The 13,275-nt window shown below is 43.0% G+C and overlaps 1 protein-coding gene across 1 annotated transcript; it reads right to left on the reverse strand.

Annotated features, from left to right (window-relative positions):
- Window positions 1–2,238: 2,238 nt before the first annotated feature.
- Window positions 2,239–12,148, reverse strand: nfkbiz (nuclear factor of kappa light polypeptide gene enhancer in B-cells inhibitor, zeta). Its single transcript, XM_088914560.1, has 12 exons — window positions 11,752–12,148; window positions 10,505–10,629; window positions 9,768–9,804; window positions 9,134–9,234; window positions 8,375–9,018; window positions 7,790–7,895; window positions 7,111–7,257; window positions 6,114–6,177; window positions 5,483–5,652; window positions 5,275–5,385; window positions 4,898–5,065; window positions 2,239–4,565 (listed from the first exon to the last, which is right to left on the reverse strand). The coding sequence occupies exons 1-12, from the start codon at window positions 11,987–11,989 to the stop codon at window positions 4,512–4,514; spliced, it is 1,965 nt and encodes a 654-aa protein (XP_088770686.1). The 5' UTR covers window positions 11,990–12,148; the 3' UTR covers window positions 2,239–4,511.
- Window positions 12,149–13,275: the final 1,127 nt, after the last annotated feature.

Raw genomic sequence — 13,275 nt, forward strand, 5'->3', positions numbered from 1 at the left:
TTACTTAGGCGGCACAGTGGTTCATCGGTTAGCATTCCTGTCATGCAGCTCTGGGGCTCTGGGTTCAATGTCTGGGGTGCTATCTGCATGGACTTTGTATGTTTTCCCGTGTTCCTGTGGGGTTTCACTGGGTGGTCCGGTTTCCTCCCAGAGTCCAAAAACTTACCTGTAGATTAACTCGCTTCTGGAAACCTTGGCCCTGGGGTGAACGTGTGCATCTGTGTTTGTGTCTTCCCTGCAATGGAGTGTCATCCTGTCCAAGGTGTATCCTGCCCCGTGCCCATTGCCACCATGACCCAGTATTGGATAAAACGGTCAGAAAATGGATGGATGAACTATTTTCTTAAAGAAAACACAATCCGTATTTCTACAAAATGGGATGGGTGCTGTCACGAAGCAGTTCTTTCCGGGCCCCATGCAGACGACGTGATCCGGAATTGTGAAGATACACGAGGGAGAAAGTCATGCAGGAAAGGGTCTGGATACCGGGGGGCGTGTCCGAGGTGAGCAGGTGTCCCAGGGAAGTGAGTCCGGGCGAACAAACAAAGCCAAAGTCCAAACGGGGAATCCAAACGGAAGAGTAGAGTCCAAGGCCAGGAGATCCATCCAAGGATTAAAAGCATGAGCCGGGTCGGGACCGGCAGGGCAGGGGATCAGGAACAGAAGGTTAAAACCATAGCGGAGCCAGACGCAGCAGGACCCCGGGCTCTCACGATGCGGAAATCAATGAGAAACCAGGAGTGAGGTCTGCGTCTGGCTTTTAAGGGGGAGCGGGAATAGGGAACAGGTGCAGACAATGGGAGAAAACAAGGAAGGGCTGGAGCGCCCTTAAGAGGAGGGGTTAGCGATCGTGACAGGTGCGGCCTAAGACAAGAAATTGTATATGGCCAATGATGTGATCTTGTCTTATCATTGGAAGGGGGTGAATACTGCATGTCTGAATAGACATGGATAGATCACGCCTTTTAAAGAGATAGGGTTGATTAGCACTTTGTGGTCACTTAGCTGGATGATCAGTCATCATAAGCTCTTTCATTCTGAATAAGACAAATGAAAATACCTTCAACAAGAAAGAAAAAGTACAGAAAAACAAAACAGAAATAGGAAAGAAAAATACAATCATGTGTTCCCCTTGCTTGTTTAATGCCAAAGAGAAAATTTCCTAATGAAAAACCTTTGATGAAATGTTCTCGGAGAACATTGGGAAATTCAGCCATTGCACAACAGCATCCTGCAATTCTGTGCTCCTGAGTAAGTTTAGTTCCAGGATTTTTAGTCATGTTTAGTGTTCAGACAGATTCAGTTTCACTTTTTCGACACTGTAACTGTTAATTGTGAAAAGTCAAATAAATGATGGTGACAATACCGGCACTGAAATTTGCAGTGAAATCCCAAAGGAAATTTGAAACCATTTGAGAGTTTTCTGGTGGAAGTGGAGAATTGTACTGGCAAGTGTTCTTATTCATTTCCAGGCTAGCCTGCCAAAACCAGCCATGACTCCCAGATTCACTAACAAACACTGTCATTCAAATAATACAGTTTTACACCCAGCACTGCAAAGCTGAACATGCTGAATTTGCTAGTGAATATGTCTACATGGGGTGTGTACTGTTATTTTTATGAGTAGATTCTGTGACATCACAATATTTCCACTGTGATATTAACCTCAAAAACAACAGAGCTGGACCTCTTAATTGCTACAATCCAACCAAAAAGGACACATCATTTTCGTATTCGTTATGTGAGCAATGCAAATATAACTGTTTTAAACATTGCCTTAAACAAAATGAATTCATGTTTGCTAAAGCTCGCCTGCTGGGAATTTTAAATAGGCTTTTACTCTATATTGTTTCCTAGTGTCCTTATTATTTTGATGTAATGGGAGTATACCAGTGAAAGATGGTATAGGTCAATCAGTGATTTCTTTGTAAAAATTAGAAGGAAGGAATAAACTCATATTTATTAAGTCCTATCTGTAATGTATTCTATGAAGGATTTATAACATGTGATCACAGAATACCATCCTAGCAAGTGATTTTATGCACTACATATGATTTCTTATGGTATGTGATACTGCACGTCACTTATTATGATATATTCTAATGTTTGGAATTCAGTGATTAACAACTAAATGCTTTATTCTGATCATTAAACACAGGTTATTCAATCAGAACAAACAGCACATAAAGACATGAAAGAATTGTATTGAAAGATTAACCAGAACAGTGGCAGGCACAATGGAAATTTATTTTTATGTTTTATTAAGAATGCATATTAAAGCATTGGAAAAGGGTACAGCATTTCCTATATTGGTCACAATAAAAACTGTTGAAAAGAAGAAAAAAAACTGTCTACAAGACATACTTTGTCAAATGGTGAGAGCAAACCTAATATTACCGAAAACCACACCTTCAGTACAAACAAAGGCTCTTTCAAAACTATTTGTCACTGATATGAATCAAGTGACAAAGTCCTCCTTCTAAACAAAACTGATTTAGTAGCAGATAAGTGCACTTAGGATCACCTGGTGCCCAAGATTGAAAACATTTATAATATACCATTATACATTTTCTAATATGACATGCTCTAAAATGTATATTCTATATAATAAATGACAGTCCCACAACCAGAATTCATAACATATTTACATCCATTTGTATCCAGGCTGCCTACTGGCAAAGATAATATTAACCTTAAAACTCTAAAACACATCCAGCAAGAATAACTGATAATATTTAACGTTGATAAAAAGAACTTGGTTGCGGTAATATTGATGAAACAGCTTCAGTGAATACAATCAAAAATAAAATAACATTTATATAAGTGCTTTTGTTTTCCATAAATATATTAAATTACCCTTCCAATAACATGAGCTGCAGTACCAGCACAAAGGCTTTACGAGCTACTACAGTGTGTAACTGCTCCTTCCTGCACTATCGCCTCAATACACTAAATTATCATATTTTGTTAATGAGAACACAATGTTTCGGACGTGGAGCCTTCTTCAGGTGTGAGGTTGCCACACCAGAAGAAGGCTCCACGGCCGAAACGTTGTGTTCTCTTTCTTCTTTTTTTCAGCATGGAATAAACCTATTACTTGTTCCTTTGCAGCCTACGCATGCTGACGCAGCTACCCACCTGAACTACTATATTTTGTTAATGGCTTGTAGTTTCTTTCTACAATAAATCCCTAAGCAAAGTCTTAAAAACACAAAACACTAAGAAAAACTGTGCTATCAGAACATAAAGATAGCAGCTGCCTGCAATCTCTCACTATTCTGTAATAATTCTATGGTTGTCAAAAAACATTCCAGAGAGAGTACCACCACCTATATATTATATACATTCAAAAACACGTTAGAATATCACGCAGTATTGATTCTCATCTCTTAGTCTTCACAAATAATAGCTCTAAACCAACCCTCTCTTTAGTATTAGGAAAGAAATCAAATTAAGGCACTCTAAAGCTCTGTTTCAAACTCTGGGTCCCTTAAAATAAAACTCACCCTGGCAGAACAAATGAATAGTAATGTCAGTTATTTTAGAGCTCTAGAACAATACAGTTCTAGAACAAATCACTTTTAGGACTAATAATTTATTGTTTATGTAAAGAGACATGTTTGGACTACTAACTCATGCCCCAGAATGTTGCTGCTCTCTTTTCTTTGGTCTCATATTTATTGTCTTTGGTGTTCTGTACTTCCTATCTTGATGAGCAGGGCTAATGTTTAACTCGAGTCATAAAAGTTAATGAATAAAAATATTCATCTGTTTTCCCAGAACACACAAGGTCCAATTCCAGTTAAATGTTTACAGAGCACGCTTTGTGAAAGGCAAACATGCTAGAAATCACTATACCAAGATGTACTGATCATTAATCCAGCACTACAGATTTAGACAGACCTTGGCTGACAAAGTTATGGCTGTGATAGAAAATCAACAGCTTCTGGGTGCAATATCCTATCTGATGGGTAAAGGTCTTGTTTATTATAGCTGGTGTTACTTTTGTGTTTACACGTTATATTCATTTCTCATGTTTGAGCTGCCATGGCTTCTTATTATCTGATTATCCTAGAACAATATTTCCTGTACATACACCACTGACTATGGCAATCCTACTAGAAAGCGTGTTAACCCTCCTTCATTAACATTCCTCCAACATGCTAGAGGTGGAACTAAATCATATCTGTAAACTTCACATGCTTCCAACAAGATTCAGTCAAGGCCATGTTTCTAGTCTGACTCCATCATGACTTCCAGGACTTTCTTTTGATCAACACCAATGTTTCTTCCCAGCACTGAAGAGTGCTCATGGTGAAAAATTAGCTTATAAGGGTTAGTATCAGATCTTCCCCCCCCCCCTTCCTTGACCACCTACTACACAGTAGTGAACAACTGATTAATTTGTTTCATGGAAACAACTCACATCTGTCTCATACCGACAAATGATTATTTACAACAAAAACTGGACTGCCTAACTGACAGTGGTTGTAGAGAAGCCGTATCAGGGCCTAGAAAGGACATGACCGAGGAGCAGTTCCTTTGCCCTTCAGAATGCGTCTGACCTAAGGACAGAGGAGAAAAGACAGGTTTCTGTTTAAATTTCATGAGGCGCGATAATAAGGACCACGTCAGGACAAAGAAGCAGAGCAAATATTATGTGACAAGCTTTTCATACTTTCATACTCTCCTTGCCAATAAGACTGTAAAAGTGTGTTTCTCACAGATAATGCCATTTAACTCCAAAACATTACTTGCAAGCGATGAAATTTTAACTGTAAGCAATTCTTATTTAGCCCACAGGTACTCCGGTTAAGTAAACTAAACGTTCACGTGGCCGGACTCCAGAAGACCCAAGAGCACCTGGTGTGCACTGTGGTCAAGTGGTTCAGGTTACCTGTTCTCCCACCGGCCCGTCGGGCACCAGCTGGGCAGGCTGCTCGTTCTCCAGATTCTTGACACTGGGATCCCCGCCCTTCCTCATGAGGAGCCTCACTGCATCAACCTGTGCCACACGGTTCTGTAAGGCACTGACAATGTGGAGGGCCGTGTTCCCACTGTACGCCTGCAGGGGACAAGGGGAGTTTACACATTCGAACAGCTTCTGACCCCTGAAACACCACAGTCTCTGAATCTCAGCTGCAGTTTTCTGACTTGTGTTTGGAAAAAACAAAACAAACAACACCGCCGTTTTTTTTTTGCGAGGGATATGTACGGCCTCACCGTGAGATTATTTAATTTTTTTCCCCGAACCGCGAAAGAACAGCGCCGTACCTTGTCGTTGACAACAGAAAGGGAATCGGGCTGGTCCAGGAAAAGCCGAAGGAGCTCCACATTGGCTTCCTCCGCAGCCATATGCAGTGCCGTGCGACCACTCTTGCGGTCCTGGAAAAGAGAAACGCAGAAATGAGTCCCCCCACTCCTGCCTCCACTCGGACTCAAACACGCGGAGGCCTGCTCCGTTCTTCGAGGAGGCCCTGACCTTGGTCTTGAAGGAGGCTCCCATCTGCATCAGCGTGCTGACGCACTCTCCCAGCAGCTTACTCCTCTGCAGCAGCTGCTGACCGTGCGGGGAGTGGGGCTTCTGGGACTTGTACAGCTCTTGCACCACAGCATTGTGGGACAGGACGGTGGTGTGCAGCGCAGTCATGCCTGCGGGAGAGCAGAGAAAGGAGGGTAGATTCATGATCGCTGCTGGTTAGCTGGTTAGTTAATGACCCCAATACTGAACACATAAAACAAAGAGTGTCATGTCATACTTAAAATTATGGATATAATACTGTACATTTCATATTACTCTTATTGCTATATTGGAGTTTTTGTTCCTTTTATGTGAGTTTCAATATATCAAAGACAGGTCAGATTTAGTTTTACTATCAATTCAGATCACGAATCCCAGCAGGTTCTCTCAACGAGGGATTTCTTTAGGATATCCTGTCAAATCAGGCTGGGTTCAAGAATAGGACCTCACAATGCTTTAAAAGAAACGAGCCTTCTTTCCTCATTTTCAGTAACCTTATGAAAGAGGTGTTGTGTAGAGAACAGGGAATGTGCTTTGTGATCAGGCATATAATCTTGTAAAGCATATAAATGGCGAAGCCAGACAACCTCACCATCATAATTAATGGCCTCCAGATCAAGATGTTGCCCGTTTGCCTGAACAGCTTTGTGAATTGCCTGCAAAGACAAACAAATAACCTCAGTCAGCTGCTCACAGAATGCATACAGCATAGCACACCACTGTAAGTGATAATTTACAGTCTGTCACATTTTGCTTTGGTTAATTCTTTAATGCTTCTATTGTTTTAATATGTACAAAAGCGGACGTCTTTCAAGACATAGATGAAGTCCACTTCACTTTGCTTTAAAAGGTTAATTTTACTAAAACATCTGTTAAGACGTGAAGTAGTCAGTTAAGAAGTCTGATGTTACAGGAAATAATATCCAACTAGTCTGACAGGCTCTTCACTGGACTCCGCGTTTTTGTTCTCGTGTTTTAGGAAATAAGCAACGGCCAGTTTATGTTCCATCAGATCGCAGGGTGTATTATTTGCAGAGCAATGAGGAAGTCCCTTCCGTATTGACAAGTCAAAAAACAGGGACCAGAAATGTCAGATGAGTTCTTCATTGCTTTCTCATGACTCATTATCCAAATTCACTGGGTAGCAGGCAAATCTGTGAGGCATTCCTGGGTAAATGTGTCTAATCTATGCAAAGCACTGTCTCACACAACACTCGTGTTTTTACAGAAATCTTTTTTATCTATGAAATAAGTAATGTAAACGAACATGTCCCGAACATGAAAAGAAATTTTAAGAAGTAGCACTGTCTACAAGGTAATCAAACTGGGATTTTAAAGAATTATGATACATCCCAGGAGTGGATGAAAATGATCAGATTTAAGCCCATAGCCCAGGAAGATTAAGTTCTCCGTGATCAAAACCTGAGCTCCTACCGCTGGAGAAACTACACTGATGCGAGTGAGTGCTGGAGTCAAGAGTTTTGGGGACTAGCTGTATTTAGAAAGCAGGCCAAGGCTCGCTGGTGATAATGTCAGATCCAAAGGAGCATTATACCTACTGTAGAAACAGAGCAGTGGAGACGCCTCACCTGTAGAGTCGTGGCGTGACCCTTCTCCGCGCACACGTGCAGTGGCGTGCGACCCCAGCAGTCAGCCGTGTTTATCTGAGCCCCCATGTTCAGCAGGTCCTGTACTATCAGGTGCTGGTTTGCTGCCACGCTGACCTGCAGGGCACTCTGCAGAAAGCAGGGCAATCAACATGGCCGTTCTGAAGAGCCTCACGGGCACAGGATCACCCCGCTGTTTATACAGTGTCTCCGGTGTTGGCTGTTATTTCCCAAACCTTCTCAAGGTTTCTCAACAAAGCATGGCCCAAACCGTACCTTTCTAGTTGTCTCTCTTTGCACATGTGACAGAGAAGAATTTAAAACCCCGTATGTGTAACGCCATCCATTTTAACTTTACAATTTTCCACAAAAAACAAAAATGCTTATTTTTTTCCGCTTAAGCAACCTAACCTGTTTCTGACTCTGGTGCACACGTACTGTACTTGCTGTACGGTGACGGTTAGGGGCACGTGTCACATTAACATTTCCCAATTCCTAAAACACTCTTAAGTTACTTTGAACGGACATTACTTTTATAGAAGTCTGGCACATATTTTGTGTTCTTTTCTTAGTGTCGCAGTAGCTCCCTATAGCTCTTACAGTATATGTCAGCAGCACCCCAGTACATTAGACTGCCTCATGTGTCATGCTGTACTCTCACCTGGCCATTATGTTCCTTCACATCCAACATGCCAATTTCTGCCATTTTCCTGGCGAGCACATAGGACAGTGCCCGTCTCCCCTGGGCAACAGCTATGTGGAGGAACCTATGAGGAACAGATCCACATTAGGATCAAGATTAGAAGAGTCTGCAAGGGTACACAGCAGGCATAGACACTTGCATGCATTAAAATGCTATACAGAATGAATCAAAGGCAAGCGCCAACATGAGGTTATGTTGCTTTGCACTGTTCAGGCAAAGTCACTCTTCTTAGTCTTAGAATTCCTTTCGTTTTATCATTTTGTTGCGCGACTCTTTCTCCAGCGACCAGGAATACCAAAGCTGAAACCTGCAGAACCTGCACGAACGGTCCTATGATTGACAGTGTTTGAGTGTTATTGCCGTTCGTCATACTGGGCAACATGGATTAATGGATTATTTTCCAAACAGGTCTGACCTGGGATGTGCTGCTGTGCATTCTAGTTGATGTCCGCCCAGGGCCTGAGTTCCCTGCTTGGCATCCTTGATTCTACGCTGCCTATCTTCTGTCCCCATCTAGCCCTCCTGCAGGTGGTTTCTACTTACGTGTCGCCATCGGAGTCTCGGGTTACGAGACAGTCCTCGCTCAAGCCAGCCAGTTTCCTCTCCTCCTGCTCGATCTGCCACTGGAAGAAGGACATCCCACCAGGCCCCAGGAAGGACTGATGGACCAGGGGAAGGCTGGGGGCAGAGAAGACTTCCGGACCGAGAGGGGAGATGGCCCGGAAGACGTTCGCAGGATGCTGGTCCGGGAACTGCGGAGCCCCAAGACCCGAAATTCGGCTGGGGATGGCGAAAGGGGTCTGCGGCATCGTCTGAGGGGGGAAGGGAGAGCCGGACTGACCGCTGCTGGAGCAAGGTGGAAGCATCTCTGGAGGCGAGTAAGGGGACAGCTCTGGGTTCTGCGGCTGGGTCGCAACGTGGAGAGGATTCTGGGATAGGCTGCTACCGAGCAGGACTGGGCCTGGGGTATATCCCTCTGGTGGCAGGGCCGATGGCTTTAGGTCCTGTGGGCCCTGGGATGGATTCTCCCAGTTCACCTGCACCGTCGTCAGAGAGAGGGGGCTGCTGCTGCCTTCTCTTAAAACCTGGAAGATGTCCAGGAGACTAGAATCGGTTTCCAGATTCTGGGAGCCCTCCTGTGGGTCAGGTTCCATGTAGTCATTGGTGTTGGGTGTCTGGGGGGGTGTCTGAAACAGAGGCGAGACAGAAGAACCAAGTCAGTCAAAGGCGTGGCGCAGAGCTGTAACAGGTTCAATGAAATCCTCAATCAGAGTCCAGGTGTTGAAGAGTCAGATTAGTTACCAGAACACTGGTGTGGAGTGTGGCACTCTTCTTGTAATTTGGGGCATCAAATAGGCAGTCTGGGGAATGTCTCTTTCCCTCTCGCAGGATTGTTTTCAGGTCTGCAAAAACGGCATATGCACAAATATACATCAGCCAGACACAGAAAGGACTCAGTACAAACACTGAAATCATCTTCAGGAGCCCTCTGGTTTCAAATCAATGATGTAATGATGTTCAAGTAGGGAGCTGCATCAGCATGCACAGGCTGAAAAGGAGCAAGGAAAGGTTTACGAAACGTGTTTCTTTTCTTCTCTTTTCAGCCTGGAGCAAACCCTTACTTGTTCAAGTTACCGAAGTCCATGTCAAGTCAATGAAATGACAAGAATGAGTCTGGCTGCATACCATATAAATTGTATTTACACAAACAGCTTCGAATTAAAACAATACAAGAATGAAGTGTATATTTTTTTATTTATTTAGATTGTTCTGGCTACTACATTTCCATTTGTATTATATATATTATAATATATAATACATAAATATATTATATATTATATTAAATATCAACATTTAAATTATATGTGTGAGATTAATTCTATAGGTGTGGTTGACAAAGCTATTGATATATTGTGAAACAAAAGATCATAAATACCTGTGAACTGTGCTGCTCCATTTGAATTTTTCCGTACCTATAGTGAAAAGAAATCCTGGTTATGAGGGTTTAACTCTACACCAAATAAGCATAAAGCTATTCACACAAAATATATACTGCATATACAGTACAAGCTTTTCGCAGAATTATAGCTTAATGCTTCAAACATCAAAAAGGACTTATGTGCTTTGATATAAACACTTTTCCCCATAAGGGATTATATGTACATGTGCTGTAATAATAATATGCACATCTATTAAACCTACACTTTGGTTCATTTATACTAATAAATGTAATACTAATAAATTGATAAATACTTTCTGTAGGAGTTCAGACATAATAAATACATAAACCTATAAGTCAGAGGTGTAAAAGCTGACATTGAAAAAGCCACGGGTATCTACAAAACGAAAGAGCACGCCAATATTCTATAAATAAGCACATGCATTGTAGTTGATTTAAGGCCATTTCTTTTTTTTTTTCTCATAAGCTGAAGAGGACAACAAAACACGAATACGAGGAGAAGGCGAGGATATTACCGTCCCGGATAATGAAACGACGCAAAGCACCGCGCAAAGGGGAGGCTCGCGTTTCGGGCAAGGCGGCTTTGCCAGCTCTAGCGACTGGGAAATTCGCTGCTGGCGGTCCCGAAGGACACCGGTTCAGCGCCGTTGGAGCTCTGCTGCTGGACGGGGCCAGCGGAGCGGAGTCCCCGGGGCGTCGCTCGTCGTGTTTACCTTGTCAGTGACCGAGGGCTTGTGGGCGCTCCGCTTCAGCTCCAGGAGCTCCTTGACCGAGTTCTTCACTCGCACCCCCTGGAAATGCCGGCTCTGCTGCCTCCCGCCACCCATGGGCGCCTCACCTGCGCCGGCAAAGCACAATGTCAGCATCGGCACCCCCACCCGAATGCGCTGTTCAGTGTTGTTAGCATATGAGGTATGTGCGTGTACGGACTTGATCCTGCCCGAAGGATTCCGTCACTAGCCGTTCATAGAAGAAAATGCACACTACAGAAACAGGTAACATTCCCCAAAGCAACGATCCACATTTTCGTTCTGTCTATCGCCATCGTAGTTTGTAATTGTTTCAGATTTGTTTTCCAATTATGAAAACAGCAGTCCTGGGGGATTACACGTCCGTTTCTGATAACACGCTGTAACACGGGTAAACTCGCACCTTCTGCGACTGGGGCATATGCGCCACCCGCATACTCAAGACACTTCGTTTAAAATACTTTAAAAAGTCCCATTCGGATACTCCTTACTAGTACACAATTTACTGTGAACTCCTGAAGCTACACGATTGACGCAGAAGTACCGAAATCAGGTCAGTTTCAGATAATATTCTAAATAAACCCTCACTCACACATCATTATTATTAGTGGTAGTAGTATTATCAGGTATGCGCATTGTGGACTTCATCCAGCGCGAAGGAGTCCCGACACTAGCATTTAATTTTAAAAAATGAACACAACGGAAACAAATAACATTTCCCAAAGCTGCGCTCCACATTTTCGTAATATCTTTTTTTCTATCGCCATGGTACTTTCCATTTGTTTTCAAATTATAAAGCACCGGTCCTGGGGGATTACACGTTATGTTTCGATAAAATACAATAATACGGGTATAGCTCACACACCCTGCGACTGGGGCATATGCGCCACCCGCATACTCAAGACACTTCGTTTAAAATGCTTAAAAAATGAATATTCCTTATTAGCACACAATTATTATGAACTCTTGAAGCCACACGATCTGCGCACAAGTACCGGAATCAGGGCAGTTTCAGAGAACATTCTGTATAAACCCCTACAAATCTTAATAATAATAATAATAATAATAATTAACCAAGTCATGCAACAAAATAGTGTATCTTGTAATAATGAATGATGTCTTCTTCAATGGCTACAATATACCCGGTGCGCTGACAGCAGTGCTGTAAAATTGTAATAATATTGCAGTGTTTCTCTCAGTAATATCGTTACCATGAGCGTTGATCGCTTGCGTGCTGCTGTGCTCCGGGCTGCCCTCGTACCAGTTGCCTGTGGACTCGCAGTCGGAGCTCGGTGAGCGGGGAGAGAACTGGGAGCCCGGAGAGCAAGACTGCTCAGTCGGCGCAGGGGAGTTCCCGTAAAAATAACCCAGGTTCATGGGGCTTGTCATCAGCCCACACTCCTGGTCCGCCATGCCCAGACTGTCCTCGACGGCTCTGTCAATTATCATTCTGTCTATGGGCCCGACTTTTTCTTAATCTTCCGTGGTTCTGACAGAAACCGAGTATTCTTACAGAACACGGGAAAGGCGTCACCTGGATTGAAAATATCTCTCTCTCTCTGTGTGTGTGTGTTCTGTGTTATGAATCTCTGCGCTGTTCTAACTGCCTGGGTCTTGCGAGTTTCAGCAAAGTTTTATCATAAGTCTTAGGTTTTGTCGGTTACCAATAGAAAAAGAGAAGTGGCGTGTCGCAGTGACACTATTGGCTAACATTGTCACGGGTGGTGCTCGCGTTGAGGTGCGAGTTACAGTAAATCTTTATCATGGAAATAACACAGCTAGATATTTTTAGAACACTCTTTTTTCCCCAGGATTTTAAAATATCCGTTTTCATGAACAGGGAGCATTCTAGGACGTTTTTTTTTCGGTCGTTAGTGTTTATGCAAGAGTGTCTTGCAAAGCTCTGTTTTTTTATTGAGAGGTCATGGGTGAAAACATAAATCACTTATTATTCTGCGGGTTTTACAAACCAGCTATTTGTCGTGGTGGAAATGATGAACCATACTTCGGAGCATCTGCTCCTAAGCATTTTCTTGCCAAAATCAACAATAAAAGCATTTATCGCCAATACCCAATTACGCTGATGATGTAATTTAACTACTTTAAGTTAGTCTCGGGTTACAACCCGTCCAATGTAATAATCCGACACACGAGTGACTTTTAATGAGGTTTATTACAGATATTGCCGTTCTTCATTGTAAACGGAACAAGTTCATTCAAAAGCTTTAAAATTAAACAAAATAAGCTTGAAAACTTAGGCTGTGAAGGCTTCTAAACGGAATGAAACATCGGGCTTCTGGGGCGATAAGGGATGTATGGGAATTTGAGGTAAAGGGTTAGGTAGGGAGAACCATAGTGTGCGCCCACATTTCCCTGGAAATCGTGTTCCCGATTTCCATCTCTTCGGTTCCCTGTTTCCACACCCTCCCCGTCGTCACTTCCTGTTTTCTCCTGCTCCCCCGCCCCTTCCACACGCCTGAAGAGTTCAAATAATACATCAGCATCAGGGGGGGGGGTTCTTATGCGCTGCTTTTCTTTGTGCTTCTTCTAGTACGTAAACATCTGCAGAGCTCCACACCCTGTCCTCTTCATTGTAAATAGGTGTAGCGTGTTGCCTAATCAGCTTGAGTGTGTTTCTCTGGAGGAGCAAAGCACGCAGGACGGAAAAGTAAACAGTTCATTCAACCTAACCCATTAAAAATGGATCTTGCAGGCTCTATATAATATATATTAAA

This window comes from Atractosteus spatula, chromosome 4 (genome assembly GCF_055471065.1).
Source record: "Atractosteus spatula isolate fAtrSpa1 chromosome 4, fAtrSpa1.hap1, whole genome shotgun sequence".
NCBI classification, from domain to species: domain Eukaryota; kingdom Metazoa; phylum Chordata; class Actinopteri; order Semionotiformes; family Lepisosteidae; genus Atractosteus; species Atractosteus spatula.

Bases quoted from the DNA above. Each gene is read 5' to 3' on its own strand.
- nfkbiz (XM_088914560.1), bottom strand. From the start codon at position 11,989: ATGATAATTGACAGAGCCGTCGAGGACAGTCTGGGCATGGCGGACCAG. The intron at 9,019-9,133 runs GTAACTAATCTG...CCTCTGTTTCAG, and splicing joins CACTCCACACCAGTGTTCTG to ACACCCCCCCAGACACCCAA. The intron at 5,653-6,113 runs GTGAGGTTGTCT...GCTCTCCCGCAG, and splicing joins GGAGGCCATTAATTATGATG to GCATGACTGCGCTGCACACC.